Below are 21241 nucleotides of genomic sequence, written 5' to 3' on the forward strand. Positions count from 1 at the left end.
TCCAAGAACCCATTCATACTTTCAGGAACCTAATACCAAATTTCACTTGGTGCACAAATAGTAAAAGAACCAGCTGTGGGGGTGGGTATAGCTCAGTGGTAGAGTGCATGCCAAGCACGCACGAGGTCCTGGGTTCAATCCCTAGTACCTCCGTTAAAAAAAATAAGTCACGGACATAGAAAACAAACTATGATTACCAAAGGTGGGGGAGAGGGATAAATTAGGAGTTTGGGATTAATAGATGTACATTACTATATATAATACAGATAAAACAAGGACCGACTATAGCACAGGGAACTATATTCAATTTCTTGTAATAACATAATGGAAAAGACTCTGAAAAAAATATATATGTATGTATAACTGAATTGCTTTACTATACACCTAAAACTAACATTGTAAATCAACTACACTTCAACAAAAAAATAAAGAAAAAAAAGAACCAATTGTGACTTACAGGTCTCGGGATGTATGAGAAAGATGTAAGATTCAAGAAATAATATTCCATAGGACGTATATCATCATTAGCAACCATTAACTCATCAGTTCATACACATTCCTTCATCTGATCCTCATAACCACCCCATGGAGGTAAGTAAACCTGATATTCCCCATTTTATAAAAGAAAGCAATTCAAAGAACTGTTGGGTAACATTTCGAAAACATACTTCAAAGAGGCAGAGCTAGGATTGAGTCCAGACCTCTGGGCTACAAAAATGCCCCTCGACATAGGGTTCTGTGTGTTCATATTGATACAAGTGTGCTTGATGTTCCGTGGGTCTGTATCTCTCATCAGTGTGACCTGTTCTCCTGAGATTCTCGCTCTGAGTTACTGCTGCATCTTGTAAGCGTGGAGACAGACTGTTGGGAATCCAGTGGGCAAAGGGCAGCTTCCTTGTACCTGCCACACTCCCTTCAATTCCCCAAACACATACTGGTCCTAGGAGCTTAACCAACACAAATGAAAAGTTCACTCTCCGTTCCTGGCAAAGCGCTTTAAAGTAGGTCATGAAGTGGGACTTCCTGTCGCCGGCTGGAATCAGCCGAGGTCCACAGACTGTGCACCGTTCAGCTCTCAGCAAACATGGCCTGGCCCATTCGACTCCAAGCTTTCACTGCCACCTGGCCAGGCCCGGAGAAGTGACAAACTAGATTGTGTCCTTCTCCTCTGGGGACAAAACTACAGAGGGGGAGGCTGCTGAGACTGTCCCCCCAGGGACCTCAAGACATGGAAGTATGAGAAAAACAAACTGTTTTGCTAAGAACCATGAAATCAGCAGACCTGATGAACTCCAGATTTGAAGGGTCTTCAGAAACTAATGAGTAGCAAAATGCACAAATGCTGTAGAATATCTAAACACGGAGAACAAGGGAACGCAGGCACCACTGAAAAGAGCCAGGCACTGGCCCTGTCAGGTTAAGGAACAATATACACATTCCTACGTGTGTAAATTCACTTAGAATTTGATTTGGTAAGTTTTTACACTTTAAATCTTTTAAAACAAGCTTTTTACATGTTTTGAGACTCGTAAGTCCCAAATATTAAAGCGTTGTGCATAATCAGTGCCCGCTTTGTTACAAAAACAAGAAGATGGAGAGTTTCACAGGTGGCAGGGATGGAGGTGGGGGCAATTGTCCAAGGGGCCCTCCTAGAGGATTTCCCCCAAAACCTCCAGTGATGGACATGACACAATGTGTTCCAGAGATGTTTCTTTTTAAAATCTGTTTGTCTCTGACTATGAAAGTAACATTTCTAGATGCTTTTATATACAAGTTTGACGTAAATCCCAATTTCAGGAAGCTACTCTGTCCAGAGTGTTCTGTAACCAGGTGGCATGGGGAAGGTGGGGATGCTGGTCAATGTCAAAGCCCTCTCCTCTCAAGGTCAAACCAATCCCATGACCGCTCCGCAGCAGGAACAGTGTACACACACACACACAAACCACACACACACACACCACATACACACACACCACACGTACACCCCCCACATACACACCACACACACACACCACACATACACACACCACACATCACTCACACACACAGCCCACACACACCAAACACACACCACATACACACACACCACACATACACCCCCACACACATACACACCACACATACACACCCCACACACCCCACACATACACAAACCCCACACCCCCACACACACACCACATACACCACACGTACACCCCCCCACATACACACCACACATACACACACCCAACACGTACATCACACACACCACACACACACACACACTCACACACCCCACACACACACCACATAACATACACCCACACACACCCCACATACACACACACCCCACACATACATATATACCACACACACCCCAAACACACACCACATACTCATACAGACACACCACACGTATACCACACACACACACACACACACACACACACCCCACATACACATACACACACGGCTCGCTCAGCTTTTCCTTCTGTAACCCCAAGGTCAGTTTAATGCAAATCAGAGGTGACTCTCCTGACACTGTCTCCGACTTCCTGCCAGAAAGGGAAGCGAGGCTAGGCAATGGGAGGGAGTGGCTAGGAATGAACAGGATCAAAATAACCCCTCTGTTCCCGTGAGGTAACCTGTGTGGATGTGAAAGAGGAATATCTACCATTTCGTCAACTAGACTAAACTCTCCCTGGAAAGATGGCTAGAGGCCACTCCCCTGTGAGGCAGCTGAGCAAGTATCCTGGACCAGGGTCCCTAGCCTGACACCAGGCTGCCTGACTCCAACACCACCTGACTTGCCAGGGCAGGGCCACGAACACAGGTCACCACCGTGTCCCCAGGGTTCTCATCCTAGAGCCCCAGAGGACACCTGCCCCACAAGCCTCACCTCTGAAGGTGACCCCAGAAAGCAGGAACTCGGCACAGTCCCAGACACAGCCAGTCCCAGCATCACTGCTCTGCGATGAACTGACAGGCTGAACCCTAGAGTGAGTTTCCCTCGGTGTCATCTGTATCAGGCTGAAACACAGCTGCTCGTCAAGCCCCAGACCACATGTGGCCGAAAGAGCATCATGAGAAGAGAAGCGACTGTCTGTCACATCCCTGGTTCCTGCTCAGACTCAAGGTCCTGAACCTCCTCTCACATCGCCTGCCAAGCCCTCCAGCCAAGAGAAAAGTGGGAATCCAGGGCGCAAGCTGATCTCTTTTACAGGAGTCCCAGGGACTCGTTACAGAAAAAGGGTCCTTCCTTCCACCCAGCCTCTCCAGTCTCCTCTAGCAGGTTCAAGAACTTGGGAAAAATGGAAAGAAATCAGATGGCCACTGCCTCACTCAAGAGAACTCCAGTTCTAAAGATGCTTTACAATTCAGCGGTCACCATATTTTAAGAATTTCACTTTCTATTTTCTTCTCCGACAGCTTCGTTAGGGGCCAGTGAAAAGAGGGAAGACCCTTCACTACAGGAAAAGTTTACTGATGCCTTTAAAAGAAAACCTGGTCCTTGAAATTTTCCTTTTTCTCTTGGCAACGGATATTGCAAAGACCCGCACATTTTGCAGAAGATCATACCTAACACTATACGTGTGATCTGCAAGAGCAGACTCTCTTGGGGTGTGCCTAAGACTCCTTTTTGGCAATAACATCTTACCTGCAGCTAGAATTCACAGAGTCCCTGTGACTCACAGAAACATGTAACAGATACACAATCTGAACCACACGCCTCTGTAACTCACTGTCTCCCTCTCTCCCCAGTAGGTACCCCAGTATCACCGAAGGAGTGATCCATTCTCTCCTTGGCTTCACCCACCCTGGCCTGGGCTCCTAGCTCCCCCTGCTTCCTGAAGGTGTGAATCAATAACTTCCAGTGTCCTTTGGGTGACTGTGTAACTTCACCATGTTTAATGAACACTACTTTCATGCACAAACAGCTGCAGTGAATCGTGAACCCCTAAATTGTCATTTATATTTCTGTATCCTGTAATCGAAAACTTCCTGATTCTCATGCTGTGCATTTTAGAAACTAGTCTGGTTTTCAGATTAAGAGAGACTTTGTGTCTGGAGAAGCAGATATCTGTTCTCCCTTCCTCCACCGTGGGAACAGGTAGGGAAACACACGTGCCTCAAATTGCTCATCCAGAAAACAAAATCATTCGAGAGTGCCTCAATCTGTTAATGGAAAATCTGGAAAGCTGCTGAAATGGTAATGATAAGAGCTTACACGTCCCCCCAGGGGAAAGGAACATTTCTCATCAAGTCAGGCAAATCCGGATGAGTTACTAACTTACGCAAAGTGACTCATCAACACCATCAATATAGAGGAAGTAAACGTGAATTGCTCATTTCAAATGCTCTGTGAGCTGTCTTCTTTTCTGAATGCCTTCTGCCATCCATTTTTCCCTCTAGCAGCCTCATATATATTAAAATACATCACTCAGTCTTCAGTGTAACAACCTCTGGCAGATCCCGCTGGTCATAGTCCAACACCCACTTCCCCTTGGGCCTTGCTGGCAGAGCTCTGCTTTCACGAGCCTGACAGAGGTGAATACATTCCTCTGCCAATGGCTGGCTTAGACGTGGCCAGATGAGCCACCCCTGGGCAATGAGGTATTAGGGAAGTTAGATGCTCTGGAAAAGATGTTACCACCATCAAGAGAATGGTTTGAGCAAAACACTCATTTTATCCATCCCTTCCCATCTGCTTTGATGTGGACATGCGATGACATAGGGTTAGGGCAGCTGGAGCCATCTTGCACTGAAGAGGGAAGGACAGAGCCACCAAGGAGCTGGCCTGACATCACTGGGCCACTAACAGGCTCACAGACATAGAAAACAAACATATGGTTACCAGCAGGGGAAGGGAGTGGGAAGGGATAAATTGGGAGTTTGAGATTTGCCGGTACGAATATATATAAACAAACAACAAGTTCACACTGTATAGCACAGGGAACTATATTCAAGATCTAATAGTAACTTATGGTGAATAACAATATGAAAATGAATATATGTATGTTCATGTGTGACTGAAGCACTGCGCTGTACACTGGAAACTGACACAACATTATAAACTGGCTATACCTCAATGAAATACATATATCCAATCCCCTAACCAGAGCCACTCCATACAGATGTGCAGGCTGTACACAGGCCAACCACAGATAACTACCTCCGAATCATCAGCACACCATGGGTTTGTGCAATCCAGTTTGTAGCAATACACAGCCCACCCTACAAACGGGAACCTGCAGGCCTGAACCCATGCATCTATGTGATGCAGAAGACAGTAACCCTCTGCTTTGTTCAAGCTGCTCTTAGGCAGAGTGTTACTTGCAGCCTGAAAAGCCTCAGTCAAACCCTGTGCAATGGACTGGGGAAGGAAGTCCGACGCTAGCTCTGTCTCTCCCCATTCAGCACCCCTGGGACCCTGGCCTAGGGACCTAACCTCTAGGATCCCAGGCTGCCCTTTAAGGAAGTAAGGAAATCACTGAGGTCTTGACTGTTGTTGTCTATGCTGCATGAGGCCATTTCCTGTGGCACGTGCACCATGGTTTCTATCTCTGCCTGCCAAACGTCTGACTACAGTGGCTGCTACACAACACAGATGTGTCTCTCTTCACTGCATGTGAGTCACTTAGTTGATACAGAATCACAACCTCCCCTCCCCCTCAAGTCTTCCTCCCAGCTGAAAAGGCTGCCTTGTAAAGAAACTGCAAAACAGGAGGATGCCCATAGCAGTAATGCAGACACAGACATCCTTTCTTATAGAGCTCAGGCTCTTTTTAATAAACACACTGCTATCCTGAGTTGTCTACAGCCATGCTCCTGCCCTGCCTGGTTGCCAGCCTAACCTGGCTCTGCTGATGCTGACACGGATTCTGCCTGGGTGAGCACAGAGGCAGCTTTCCTAAATCCTCATCCATTCAGCAAGCAGCTGACTTAACACAGGTGCTTCCATTAAGTAAGAGCTCTATGCTGAGTTACTCCGTAACCACCTAAGCAGGACTCAAGCGTTCTTCACAGGATCTGGTGTGCTTTCAGAAGGAGACAGTGGTGGTTAAGGGTGGAGAGCTGGCTCATGTCTTTTAAGTGGGAGCTGAGAATCTGCGATGCAGGGTTTCTGCTCTTCTGGCTGTGGGAGGGCGTGCCTGCGCGGAGGAGGCAGCCCAATCCCCGAGACCAGGGTCACGCCAGGGCCAAGAAGCTTCCCAGCCAGCCAGGGAGGGCCAGGGCCTCTGGGCCTCAGAACACCGGCACACTTTAAGTACTACCTTCTGTTATGTAGTTCCCTTCACATATTCTCAATCACCAGTGAAGTTTATAAAACAGACAAACAAAAAGCCTGGTCACCTTGTGTGAGCTGTGCTTTGGAGAACAGCAAGGAGTCTGATTCCCCAGAAATCCCGGCGACAGCACACAGAAGAGACGGCAAGAGAACCAGAGTCCTGTCGCTCCAGATCGCTTTTCGTAGGCGTGGCGTCCCAGTGCCCTCTGAACAAAGCGACTAGAAAGGAACCCAGAGGACATCGCAAGCACTCCCCTCCTTTGTCAAAACTTTCTATTTTTTTAATTGAAATGTAATTCACATACCATAAAAGTCACCCTTTTAAATAATAAAATTCCATGGGTTTAAGCATCTTCACAAAGCTGTGCAACAATAACCTCTATCTAATGAGCCAGAACATCTTTATCACCCCACAAAGATACCCCAGTCACTCTCCACCTTTGTCTCCCTGCTCCTCGGGCACAACTGATTGACCTTCTATCTCTACACATTTGTCTCGCCTGACCATTTCATATAAATGGAGTCACATCATATGTGGCCTTTTGTGACTGGCTTCTTTCCCTTAGCAGAATGTTCTCCAGGTTCATTCGTGCTGTAGGGGTGATTCAGTACTGCATTCCTTTTTATGGCTGAATAATATTCCACTGCATGGATATACATTTAATTCAACCATTCAGCAGCTGCTGGACACTGGGGTGGCTTCCCCTCTGGGGCCACTATGAATAATGCTGCTATGAACATTCATGAACAAGTTTTACATGCTCATTTGTTTTCAATTTAAGCTTCGTATTTTGAAATAATTCTAGATTCACAGGATGTTGCAGAAACAGTGCTGAGAAGTCCTGTGTACCCTTCACCCAGTTTCTTCCAATGGTTGTACTGACTTGCCCATTGCATAAAGGTTACACACAGCTATTGCATAATGGTTTCACTCACTTAACTATTAACTCTAAAATTGGCACCAGTATAATGTGCATATACAGTTCTACCTCCTCTCTTATAAGAAACCAAGCTTCAGAAACTCAGAAACTCGGCCAAGGTCATCAGAGGGCAGTTACGACTGCCCTGCTGGCTCCAGTGCCTTTTCCACACATGCTGACCCCGCTGTTCAGCCGGCCCCTGCCCATGAGCTCCCCTGCCCTCCCTGACGAAAGACTAAAAACAAACTGCTTTTTAAGCTATCCTCTTCTCTCCTTATAATCACTCCTCTGCTGCCGAAGTCCTGGTCTGAGAGCTAGCTGAGTATCTCCGAAAAGGGAGGAACATGGAAAAAACAAACACAAAAAGGTTACTCTAATAACTTTTTTTTAAATGGTTTGTCTTTTCGAAACTAGTTAGAGGTGGTGGTTGCACAATATTGTGAATAGACTAAATGCCACTGAAATGTTCTCTACAAAATGGTTCACTTTGTTATGTGAATTTCATCTCAATCAAAAAAAGTCTGTCAACATGTCTTTGAGACTTCTCTTTCCCATATGCAGGATCAGCTGGCTCTGATGCAGAATCAGAGAGGTCAGTTGGCATATTTACTGTGCATGACCTTCCGAATGAGAGTTGAGAAAAGAAAAATGTTTTTAGTAGTAACTATTGGGAGAAGATTCTATATAGATCATGAGTCTTTAAGAGAAAAAAACACGTATTTAACATATATGTGTTTCAGTGAACTTACACATGTACCCTGGAGATGTTTTAGTTTAACTCTGTAAAAGTATTAAAGATCACCTGGTTAAAAAAATGGTTTGAAGTTAAGGATAAAGGCAGAAGCTATCTTAAATAATTGTGGTGGGGAGAGGATTTATAGCCCTGGAAACACTAAAGGATATATTCAAAAAAATGCGCTATTCCAGAATTCTCTTTCCCTTACCTCTTCAGATGATGCTCATTTTCAGACATTTAATTGTGGAGTCTTTCCTGTCTTTTCTTTGCTCATTAAAATGCAAAGGGAGGAACTGGAGAACAGTGGAAGACTGGAGACCGCTTAACTCTGAGTCCCATATAACCTCTGGACCTCAGTCATCTCCTCTTTAAAATGAGCAGACTGGACTAGTGAGCACCATCCTTCCTGCCTCTGACATTCTCTGTGACTTCACTGCTTTGCTTCTGGGTCTGGCTCTCAGTCCTCACATCTGAGCAGGGACAGCTTAGCTTATGTAACTGGGATTCTTCAGCGAACAGTTCAGCCGCCACAAAATTCACCCCATCCCAACCTGCTGGACCACTGCTCGGGAAAGAAACCCAGAAAGAAGAGAAAAGAAAAAGCCCAAGGTTAACCCTCTGTTAACAACACATGCCAAAAAGACAAATAAAATAATAAAATCAAATGGGGGCTGCAAATGGTACATCGTATGGGTTCATCTCTTCACAGGGAAAGCCCAGAACTCCTGCCACAAAATTAGGAAGAAAGGTAATTTGCTATGATGAGAATATTTTCCTAACAGATATGATTGGAGGAAGGAAAGCAAATTATTGTAATTACTACGTGGTGACCAAAAACTTTTGGAAAAGAATAGATTTTTTTGAAAGGGAGTGGGAGTGGGGAGCAGTGAGGGAAGGAAGGAAGGAGAACAAAGAACAGGCGTGGAATTGTCACGATACCGGGGCTCCTTCACACAGGGTGTTACGGACCAACACACACCCTCCGGTTTCCTTCCCTCTATTTCCGGCCCAAATTCTCCACGGTATTAACTTTAGAAAAAGGCTCTATCTCACTGAGTTACTTTACTCACATTACCTACAAAGATGGCATAAGGAAGACCTCTGTAAGAAAGGCCACTTCAAAATGATCTACCACACTAATGCGTTTCAACTGCTTTCCCAGGATTTCCATCTCCAAGAGAGAAACCACGGCTGGCTGCTTCCAGTTCCGAGAGAGGTTGGTACAGAGTTATGTAACTGACTTTAGAATCTTGAATGGGTCCAGGCACAGAAACAGGCGGGGACCAGAGAGATGGTGGAGAATACTCATGGGGAGACTGCCAGTTGCCCCTCAATCGTCATGTTTCCTTTGTCCCTGAGAATAGGACTTGTTTTTAAAGTGGGCCCACAGCCACATAGAATAAAGGTTACATTTTCCAGATTTTCCAGCCCACCTTCCAGTGAGGTGCAGCCTTGCAATTACACCCCCAACCAATGTGATGTAATTGATGGTTGCTGGCCAATTTTTACCAATCAGTCCTCTTTGGGAACAAGTGGGCTGATGGGAAGCCCTGGTTTGCAGTGTTTGCTAATTTCCATGGTATAAATACACCCAGCATGGCTAATTTCACGTTTCCATCTTGATGGCACTGAACAGAGTTGGGAAGAGCGGTAGCTCTCACAAGTTGGTACCAACTGGCTCCAGCACATCACTGGATGTAATGAAGTGTTCAGTGTGATTTCTGGGAAATGTCCTTAAAGAAGGAGGCAAGTCTTAATGGCTGGGGACATGCCCTTCCCCCTGTGTCCTCCCTGCTTGCCAGAATGTAGATATGACTTGTGGAAGTCCTACCATCGGACTGGACCACAAGGAGGAATAGCAGAGACACAAAAGAGAAGCCTTGGTCCCTATGATGACAGCTGCTAAGCTGGCCTGAGAATGCTTACCCGAGACTTCACTTACACAACAATTGTGAAAAAGAGGAAAACTTGCATCTTGTAAATGCAACTGATATTTGGAGTTCTCCCGTTCACAGTGGAGTCCACCCCAACTGAGGGCATCGTATATGCTGAATAAGTAAAGGACTCAGATTTGAAACAACAAAAAGTGTCTGAACCTTACTGGAAGAGACAGAGGACAGAGGGCGAACAGAACAGCCAAAGGGGGAAGAGACTTGGAAGGGAGGACCTCACCTCTCTCCACTTCAGCCCCTTCCCTCCGACCTACAGACCCCAGACAGAGAGTGAGGAGCCCATGTCGACAGGGCTTCCCCCCCGGGCACGGGGCACCAGCTCCCGAGTCCACAGTCAGCGCCGGGCATACTCCCCACTGGGGAGGTCCAGATCCTCTGCCTGAGAAAGAAAGACTGTTCTCAAACCTCTTTCCTCTAGAGCCTTCTTCCCAGGCAGAGAGGAGAAATGGGAGATGCAGAAGGTCACCTGAGGGACAAACTGAGTTGACTGAGAGGCAGCAACAGGCAGCTGAGTGTATTCTGTCCTTCTGGAGCTTACTTAAAATGTATTGCTCAGGCATGGGCTGGCCTGATGTCATCACTGTGTTGTACTGTGGGTTTCAGACCAATGCAGAATGACTTACTTAAAATAAAGGTAAAATTTACTAGTACATGTGATCTCCTCCTAAAAGTAGTATGTAAATGAAGCTACTACTATCACAAGTATATTTACCTAATTACTTTCAAAATACTCTTTGTCTAGGGAGCGAGTTTGCACACATCAAACAAGCAGCTCAGCCATGCTGAGAATCTAGCGCATCATCGTGCTCACTCTGAGGGGTAGTTTCCATTCCCTCTGTACCTGAAGGATTTCTGACTGTACAGTGATGCTACTTCAGTCTCTTGACATCTTCAGACTAAAGAATCCTGGTGCAATCAGCTTGATTTTCAGTCCCTCCTCCATCATCCACACCCACCTCCCTCCCGACACTAGTGATGCTAAGAACTGACATGGGTTGATGATATGAGCGATGGAGGCTTGGGTGGGGGGAGCACTGTCAGTGACAAAGTGGGAAAGGGTGGGGAGCAGCCAGACCAAGTCAGCAAGAAGAAAGGAGACAGCCTGGCTGAAGCACACACACATGATGGTGAACACCTCTGCAGGAAGGAGCTCGGAAAGCAGCTAAAAAAGCCCAGGCTAGTTCTGAGATAAAAACCAGGCAAGTATGAAACTTCTGATCACATACCATCAAGAATCCTGACAGCAGCTCACACTTACAGGGCCAAGGATTTTTTTTTTCAAATATTTGCAGACACCTGCTGCAAATATCAAAGGTCTAACTATTATCACTCTTAAAGCAAACATCCAGGCACTAGAGGATCCATCCAGATTCATATCCTGGCTCTGGCATCTAGCAGTTACAAGAAACTACAAATGTTTGCCTAGCCTCAGTTTCTCAATTTAAAAAAATGGAGATCATCAAGTATATTTTGCAGGGTAGTTGTGAAAAATAGAGAGAATTGACATAAAGCACGTATGCCAAAGGTCTGCACAAAACAATATTCTACAGACAAGAGCTGCATAAACTCTAGTTAGAAAAGAGTATGTATGGTTGCTCTGCGTATGCAAACAGAAATTAAAATTGACTGGGCTGGTGGCACAGTTTTAAATTATAAAGAGTAAGTACAAACTGAAATGAACCTATGTTATTATATAATCCACTCTTCAATAGTCTGGGCCCCTGACAGAGAAAAATGAGATAAACTCAGACAAAATCTAGCACTGCTCCTCCAGCTCTGTTCTGTAAACTGTCTCCATTTTCACACCTCTGGTCACAACCCCGATTTCTGCACCCACCAAAGAGCACCTCTGTTCTTGTGGACAAGAGGGAAATTCGGCCATCTCCTTTTTGATGGAGGCCTCTCATCGGCACATCATCCATGTCATCCCACTGGACTGGTCAAGTTCTAAACGTAGCTTAAAACTTTGTGAAGTAAGTCTACCTCTGTAAAGTGAGCCTACCTGCTAAGAAGTCTGTCTTTGGCAATTCAATTCCTAGGGGGTTAACTTGACACCAAAATGTTCTAAAAACTAAATCGCCTTTTTTATTGTTTTTAAAAAAAAAAAAACTTTGGTTTGGTTTGGCTTTTTAGGGGGAGGTAATTAGGTTTATTTACTTATTTATTTAGTTTTTGAGGGAGGTACTGGGGATTGAACCCAGGACCTCGTGCATGCTAGGCATGCACTCTACCACTGAGCTACACCCTCCCCTTCCTAAATTGTCTTTTGTAGTCAGAAAATTTGTACCTAAGCAAGCTGTTTGCCTCCCTCAAATAAAATTCTTAATAAAAGGAAGAGAGCTGCTTCTGACACCCAATATTTGATATATAAACAAAAAAGATCCTCATGAGTGAGCAGTTCAGAAGATGTGTGGGAAGGTATGGGAAGCAGCCCATGGAAGGAGGCTGTGAGCTTATGATTAACAGGGAGTATGAATTAATTCTTCAGCAACAATGACTTAGAAAAGATGAGTGTGGATTAAAAATATCCTGACTTAGGACTAGCACAGAGCATCATCAAGACTGCCTGCATAAAAATATATATATGTATGTATGTATTTGTATAACTGAATCACTTTATTGTACATCTGAAACTAACATCGTAAACTGACTACACTTCAATTTTTAAAAAAGTAAAAAAAGAAAGAAAGAAAGAAAAAAGACTGCATACTTTTGAGCCAACCAATTAAGCAACTTCTAAATTATTTTGTGGTTTGTGGTTTGTTTATTTCAAGTGTCACAGAAATAACTCCCAGGCATTTTAGTTATGCACAAAAGCTATGGAATCTTCCGGAGTGAATATATTTACAATGGGGTGCTTATTTTGAATCACCTTAGCTAAAACTTAAAATAAAAGAAGCAAGGAAACAAACTCACTTGTCAAACTCATCAAAGAGATCACAACTCTGCAGTTTTGAAAGAGCAAGTCGAAAATGTTCAGCTAGAAAACAAATGGAGCATTATGAATAAAAGCAATCATGACTTCTGAGACACACAGTAAGCCACCTTATCTGCTCCCCTCCCCCAAACCCACTTCAAACTGTTATGGCCACCTGCGATTTACTCTTTGGTGACAATTCATACTACAACTGCCATCTGCCAGCACCATGTAACAGGCACACTCAAAATAGCAAATGCTTTAAGAATATTTTCCAAAAACCCCAGATAAATAAGGTGCTTAATCTGAAAACAATTATAAAAAAGTAACCAAAATTAACTGTATCTGATGACTCTGAAACTAACATTGGTATAGAAATCAATATTCTGCAAGTTTAAACCTATTAGATTATCAAATTCTCTGCAATATATTTTAAACACACACATACGCAGGATCAACTGAATAAGAAAATCTAACTGGGGCTCGTTAGCTCTTAGGCTTTTAGAGTCAATCAAAAATCTAGAATGTAAAGCTGGGTAAGGCAAATTAGTTGTTAACAAGCAGAGGGAAAAAGTGTTTCATCATTAGTAAATAGTAAATTTAGCAGAAATTTATCCTACGATTAAATGAAAAGACTGATCAAGGGCCTAAAACTTGCAGATGAAATTAAAGTAAAACTCATAGCTGAAGAGGTGAAATGGAAGACAGAGAAAGAGTTAACCCACAGGGTTGTCCTGCTAATTCTAAACTGGAATAAAGTAAGACATTGTAACTTGTGAATCATATGGTGGCAAAACAAAAGTAAAAAGCAATTTCTCAACAACAACAAAAAATTCTACCTTTTTTTATTCTTTTATTCTACGCTGCTTCAAAAGGGGTGGGGCTTTATATATTAAAATTTAATTCCTTTTCATCCAATCCCAAAATGATATCCTTTAGGAATCATTATTAAGTGGAAAGATCCAAAGGCCTTAAAATTATATGAACATATGGTTCACATCAAACACCACTCATATTTAATAAGGCAGGGTAAGAATAATATTACTGACCTGATGTTCTTATCCCATAGGGCAAATCAAATTTATCGCTACCATAGAAGGAAGCAATATTTTTAAAATCAGCTGCACACAGAAAAGGGTGAAACTGATGAAACCTGGAAGAAAAGGATAAAGAATGATTTTCTCAAATGCATATAATATTTGAAGGTTTTTAAAATCACAACTGAAAATAACTGCAGTAGGTCATTCGTATTATTATATTGACTATATACGAACACAGAATTATTTTTAAGATTCTTTAAAAATCATCTTAAACACTATTTAAATATTGCCTAGAGTCAGATACACAATGGAACTGCACATCCAGACACACTTTCCAGGCGTGGATCCAAAATTACGTAACAGCTTCGGGGCTGGTGATGGGGGTGGGGGGGCACCAACTTTAAAAACAAGACACCACCAAGTACAGCCCCATACAGGAAGAAAGAAAGGAAGTAATAAGGGACAATAAAAGTAGTGATGCTAGTCCGCCCCCAAAGGAAAAGATGCCCTAGGTATAAAGCTGTTGTCAGCTGTGAAAATAAAGACACTAACAGTTAGATGTAGCTGGAACCAAACTCTTTCCTAATGTCATTAAATTAAAATTTGCTCAAGAACAAGAACTATGGGTATCTGTCTCCTTACCACCTGCCCTGTCCCTCTCGCTCCCCGTCAGGTACCCTCTCAGACGAAAGAGAGACTGTGATGAGGCGCCTGCTTTTTCTCACTTTTAGCTCCTGGCCCAGAGCAGGCAGACAACATACGTTTGATAAATGATAAATGATTGAATGAACGTCAGTTTCAAATTAATTCTTAATGGGACCATTATGAAGTAGAAAGAAATAAAAAAAATTTTTTTAATTAAAGAGAAGGAATAGGTCAAGCACATATTAAGACGCTATCCTCACCTACCAGAAGGACTAGGTACTGCAAACTCTCACCCCAACCCCCTCACATGGCCCGATCTTTCCTGCCTTACCAGTTTTGCTCTTTTTTGGTATAAAAACTGCTGGTAAAGATCAGAGTGCCCCTGGGGTTTGCATGACAAAATGGAAATAAACAGCAGCGTACCAGGGGCGAATTAACTTCAGTTCTATCTTGGCTTTGCTACTCAGGAGCCACTAAGGAGCTCAAGATTTCAGAGCCGAGCAAGAATTCACACCATATTCAGACTAAGCAAAGAGGTGAGAGACCAGTCCTTCCTACACAGTGAGAAGGCAGTGTGTCCCAGATTCAGTTGTGCCACATAATAGCAGCCTTGGGGAGGGTCCAGCCAACCCTGAAAGGTCATTTTCTGTGTCAGGGTTGATCCCTAAATTTAGGATCTGCTCTGGGAAGAGGAAGTGTCAGGTCACCTGACTTAAGATTGAGAGGAGACTCAAGATCTTCCCAGGCTTCCTTGGGAAAGTAAAACATGACGACTTTGCACGTTGAGGTAAAGGCAATGACGGTCTCTAATCTTTGGGTGGGGGGCAGTGAAAATTGATGGTGACAAATGGTTAATGTCTATTCCAGTCAGACCTTGCCCTAGGTGACTTACATTTTATTTATAAATGCAATCATTGTTAAGCACTGTGGACAAAGAATGCTGCCTGCCATCTCAGTAAACAAAGAATGCTGTCGCCAGCAAGCCTTCAGCCACTGCAGCCACCCTGACTGTGTACCCTGGGGGGAGTGCAGGAGGGGGAAAAACAGGATGCTGACCCTAGATAGTTAAGATACACATCAAAGGAATAATTTTAATGAGTCCAGACTATCACATCTTCCCATACACAGAAAAGTATGAAATTCATTACGTTGAGATGTCTAGTTTTTCTTTAATTAGCAGTAATCGTTTCATGTTCAACTACCTCGTTTTTTTTGTTTGCTGTTTGTTTATTGCAAAAACTCCTATATACCCTGGCTCCTCGCCTATCTCTTCAGACCCATCCCTCAGAGCTGTCTGACAGGCTGTATTCCAGGCTTAAGTCCTCAGTAATTCCCTAAATAAAACATAATTCTCAGCTTTAAGGTTGTGGCTTTTTTTCAGTAGTCAGCACCATGTCTCACATAGTAGGGGATGCTCAATAAGTACCAGTCTTATCTGTAATAATTATCCATTACATTATAGTTTATTATAGCATGTTATATTACATTATAATGTAACACATTACGTTATGTCTCTGCTGTCCTTACTCCTACACAAGCTTGGAAAGGAAGGTAAATTTTACTAATTAATTTACACTGTAGACAAAAAAATGTCACCTGCCATTTCAGTAAACAAAGGATGTTGTGGCCATAAAGCCATCAGCCACCCCTATGGTGCACCCTGAGGAAAATTCAGGATGGATGAAAATACGATACTAGCTTCAGATGGTTAAAATGCATATCAAAGGAATGATTTCAATAAGCCCAGACTCTGGAGTCTTCTCATACATAGAAACGCACTACAATCATTAACTTGAGATGCTGTTTCTGTGTTAGTAGTAACCTTCTGATGTTTGACTACATGGTTTTTTTCTTCTTTTTTTTCTAAGCAAAAACTCCTATATATCCTGGCTTCTCTTTTACCTCTCTGGAACAATCCCTCAGAGCTATCTGAAATGCTGCCTGCCCGAAATACAGTTCTCAGTAAGATGTCCAAACAAAACCGAATTCTCAGCTTTTAGGTTGTGCACTTTTTCGGTTGACAAGATAAAGAAACTGAAGCTGTGAAAACTGAAGTAACTATTATCTGGAGCCACTAACCCACACCTGACAAAGCTGAGATCATACTCAAGTTCAATGTTAAGGAAAGATGTCCTCTTCATAGCACTGCAAGTAACACTTTCCAGTTTCCCAGCAGAGCTTCTCCTGACGGCTACTGGCAGAGGAGACAGCCCCGCCTCCTGAGGATACGGGTCACGTGACCAGTGGGCATCTGCTGGTCACTTCAACTGCTGGGCAACCTTCCATGAATACTTTAGACCTTCTGGGTTTTCTCAGAAAGGAAATATCTATTTTCTCTAAAGCTGAAGAGTACCTTGATTCTAGAGCAGTGCTGTAAAACCCGCAGTCTGCAACCCAGAGGTGGCTCATGAAATCAGTTCTGTAAGTCACGAGCCGCACATTTTAAAAAAGTGATAGAAGAGAATACTGGGTGTCTGGAGTAGGAAGGGTAAAATGCCTTTGTTATTCATTATAAATATGTATGCATACTAAATTCCAAAGTAAAATGTGTTTCTTACTATGTGTTACGGTTAAAAAAAAAAAAAGAAAGAAAAAGCTTCTCATTTTGCAGCAGTCCTAACTGGACACCCAGCCGGGGATAAGCTACAAGCCGCCACAGCACACTTGCAGCCACGTGCAAAAGCAGTTCATGTGTCTGCCGTTCTGCGGAGGACTGGCTGATTCTGAAGGGACCTGTAGACCCGAAAGTGAAAGAACCAGTCACAGAAAGGTGCGGTGATGTAAGAAAAGACAGTAAGAGAAGAAAAGGTGAATTTGTGATCTTTAGTCGATAAAATGCTGAAACGCTCGTCTGTGTTTTACACAATTCAACATGCCCAGACCAGAACTGTCATTTATTTCTATTTATCTGGAAACACTTTCGCCAGCGATCCGCCAAAGATGGGGTGACAGAGGAAAAGCGTACTGGAGGATGGGAGAGTAAATTCTCTACCAGTCCTGACAACCATAACGAAAACCATTATTTACATTCTGTGGAGTTCACTGAAAGTCTGTGAAAGGCAAATTTCTACTGTAAAGTTTAATCTAGAGGCAAGGGAGAAGAAACCACAACACAGTAAGAATGGACAATAACATGGGAACCAGACGGGAAAATAAACCCCTAAAGGACCATTCACTTTTTTTTATGATTAAACACAAACAGACCTGTCTACAATCACTTCTTTGAAAAGAATATTGGCCTGAGTTCTTCAACGTCTTCTCTCAAAATATATGTAGAGCTCTGACTAAAAGCACAAAGAGACACAGGGGAGGTGGGTATAGCTCAGTGGTAGAGCACATGCCTAGCATGTATGAGGTCCTGGGTTCAATCCCCAGTACCTTCACTGAAAAAAAATAAAAAGTAAAAAAAATAAAAACACACAGGATATTCAAGCTCTTCTTAAATACAGGGTGTCAACTTTATACTGCTAAGATTTGCATGGAAAAAAAAGTGTGGAAAATGATTAGAAACACATTTCGAACATTTTGTGTGCCACAATTTCTTTCATATTTTTACCTCAGGAGAGAGGCAAAGGCTGGCTTTGATAAACAAGGCTGGATCTTATTTCTCCGCTTCATTTCCACAGGTGGCACCCTGTGAGACAAAAACAGCATCAGTCAGAAACCAGAACCAGGCAGCCGCCCAAAACAAACCAAAAGCCCCAGGAACCCCCGTGGTGCCCCAGCTGAGAGGCCTCTCAGACCGGGAACAAACATCCTCATGTGGCCCCTGAGGTATGACAGGACCTTTGCCAAGTCCTGGACACATCTGAGGATTCATGGATGCAAAGCAAGAGAGAGTGGAGAAGGCTGAGGTGATAAGTGACCCAGAAGGGGTTCAAAGGGCAGTGACTCAAAAGAACCCTTTGAGAAGAACCAGGACAACAACACTGTGGAAGGCACCACCGGGCTCATGTTTCAGAAGTTCCCGAAAGCCTGACAAATCCGATTCAGCCCGAATGCACCCAGCTTCTGCTGGCGGTAGGCGTCCCCACGTGCATCCAGTAAACAGCACAGAGACACTGCCCTCAGCAGATGCCACAGCCCCTGCTGGCGATCTGGGGACTCCACGAATCACACCATTTAGAGCCATATCTGACTCTCCTCTGTTGTTGGCACAGGTTGGTGTTTGGTGTTTGTGTGTCTCCTGAATGCAGCACTTGTCTCCACAATTTAAAAGGGTATTGTGGAACAGGACAGAACATACAATGAAAATAAATGAGGGGACGGGGGCGGGGGGAGGAGGGAGGAGATCTAGGCTCAGCCGGGAAAGAGGAAAACAGCTTGATAAGAATGTATTAGTGACCATCAACTGTGTGGAGAATTAATCTAAAAAAGAAAACTAATCAGTTTTCTTCTATACTCACAGGGCTCAAACTGGAAGAAATAGCCCAAACCGTTTATGGATAGATTCAGTTCCCCACCCCACTCCCCTTTTTTGGTACAAAATCCCCAGTTAGAACTGCTAGGTTCCTGAACCACGAGGCTAAGTTCTTATGCAGAGACACATCTTTTGTAAATACCCCAAATGGCAAAAATGTCTCTTGATTTATAGGTAAGAAATGTATATAAATATGGGGACCAGCACACCAAGCCATAAAAACCAAATTATATTCAGAGAAAAAAACCAAGTATATTACTTGGTTTCTAAGGTTGTTAAAAAACAAACTATTTTCTCACACCAAAAAAAAAATGACAATGAATATGTGTATGTTCATGTATAACTGAAAAATTGTGCTCCACACTGGAATTTGACACAACATTGTAAAATGACTATAACTCAATAAAAAATGTTAAAAAAAAAACTGTTTTGAGATACTGTGAAGACAAACTTTGAGCGTTTTTTTTTTAAAAAAAAAAAAGACAAATATCTGTTTTAAATAGTTTTAAGGAAGCAATTTCACAGCACAAACATGCATCCGAGGTAATTTCCCACGAGACTTTCTGTGATTGGAGTAACTTGTTAGCTTAGGAGTGACACGAACATTCCTCAAATTCTGAGGACAAAACTGCGCTGAATTCAGACCCTTTTCTTTGTCTTCTTTATCATTTCTCCATGACAAGACAGGATTGGTGCGGAAGTAGCCATCTAGTAAACCCTGTGTTTTCTCTTCTGCTCTTATTTTCCGTTACTAAGTGTGGGGCAGAGACAGGATGTGGCAGAGGTGAAGGCAGAGATGCCTGTGGTAGAACCCTCATATGATGTATAACCAGACTTCTAAGACCTCTAGCTCAATATTTAAATCTAAAGCCTCAAAATTTAGGGCCAAATCCATCCACCTGGCATTGGGTTTTTCCAGTAACCATTTGTCTTCCTTCAGTCCATGAAGAGCATTACAATGATTTTTCAGTCAACCAATGATGAAATGAAATACAAAAGCATCCATTTATTTTATCATCTAGTTAAAACAAAAACAAAGCAAAAAAAAACTAAAAAACAAAAAACCCTAGAAACATGCTCTAGGATCTTCTCTTGAAACAGTGGCAGAAAGTACTGAACTTTTTCCTAAGACAGGAGGTTGTTACCTGGTTTACTGTGATGTCATGTACTAGCACCCATTCAGGATTTAAAGGCCATCAAAACTGTATTCCTCACCAAAGGACTGACAACAGGGAAAAGGACAAGAAGTTTATTAAAGAAGTTTTCTCTGCAATAAAACTACTTGCACCTCTTCCAATTTTAGACATGACATTTCAAGTCAAAGTGGTTTCAAAATGTACCTATGTCACTATTCACCAAATATTTTTTAAACAAAGGAAACCATAGCAGCGTCTATATTTTAGCAACAGTCTCTTCTAGCATTTTAGGCTTTAAGAATCAAGTATCACTGAGTCCAAGAATGACTCCATCAATTCAAAAGATGAAATACTGTAAGTGAAGAATGTTATGATGGTCAGCACCCCTGCTTCACTAAAGAGTCAAGAAAAAGATGGTGTCGCTTATCAGGTTTTAAGCTGTTAGATGCAATGTATAGGGTATTAGAACGGTATAACCCCAATTTATGATGGGAAAGCTAGACAAGGTTCAAAGCATTACAGGCTGGTTTTTTTTAACAGGTCCCTCTAACATAATTCGCATGTCTGTGTTAAAGACTAGTTTTAGACTCATTTTTAAACAGCAAAAATGAAACTTACCAGTAGACATTTGTTCCCCATAGTATACAGTGCAGCACGTAATAGAGGAAGACAGCACTCAGGAAGATGGCCACAAGGTACCCTCTCATGGCTGGCCCACCTGAAACACAAGGAACGAAGGCCAAAGGAACAGTGAGACTGTTACACAGATGGATTCACACGTCTTACGTACAAGCATCAGTGAATGAACAAGAGAGAGGCAGAGAGAGAGTAGAAAAAACTGATGGAAGCCAATTATTTTGGAAACACCCACTAAATTGTCAAAAAGAGAACATTTTCTTCTGTTTCTCCTCATCCTCTTTAATCAACACAACGCAATTCATGTTTAGACCAATAAGCAGTTCCAATGTTTCAAAGCTAATGGCTTCCGTACTACCTTCCCATGTTAGGTAAGAAAAAAATTTCATTTGGAACAAAATTTTACCTATCTAATCAATATCCAAAACCTTTTTTCAGAAATATTAAAAAATATCTATTGTCTCTCTCAAAAGAAAGTGAATCTACACCTTAAAATATAAACATTTTGCTTCACCAGTGCTTGAAATGATTCTTAAATGCTATCCATGCTAAAAGTCCTTTTCCCAATTTG

The 21241-nt window shown here is 42.8% G+C and overlaps 1 protein-coding gene across 6 annotated transcripts in view; it reads right to left on the reverse strand.

The window, feature by feature from the left end:
• Positions 1 to 21241, reverse strand: part of ST3GAL6 (ST3 beta-galactoside alpha-2,3-sialyltransferase 6) — a 65494-nt gene that overhangs the window by 9177 nt on the left and 35076 nt on the right. For all 6 annotated transcript variants that reach the window (XM_006208056.4, XM_072966718.1, XM_015242498.3 and 3 more), the window contains 4 exons: positions 20653 to 20752; positions 18035 to 18112; positions 13843 to 13946; positions 12793 to 12856 (listed from right to left, as the gene is read on the reverse strand). In XM_006208056.4, coding sequence (XP_006208118.1) covers positions 12793 to 12856; positions 13843 to 13946; positions 18035 to 18112; positions 20653 to 20741 — 335 coding nt within the window. In that variant the 5' untranslated portion in view covers positions 20742 to 20752. The remainder of the gene's footprint in view (positions 1 to 12792; positions 12857 to 13842; positions 13947 to 18034; positions 18113 to 20652; positions 20753 to 21241) is intronic.

The sequence above is a fragment of the Vicugna pacos genome, chromosome 1 (assembly GCF_048564905.1).
Source record: "Vicugna pacos chromosome 1, VicPac4, whole genome shotgun sequence".
In the NCBI taxonomy this organism is placed as follows: Eukaryota; Metazoa; Chordata; class Mammalia; order Artiodactyla; family Camelidae; genus Vicugna; species Vicugna pacos.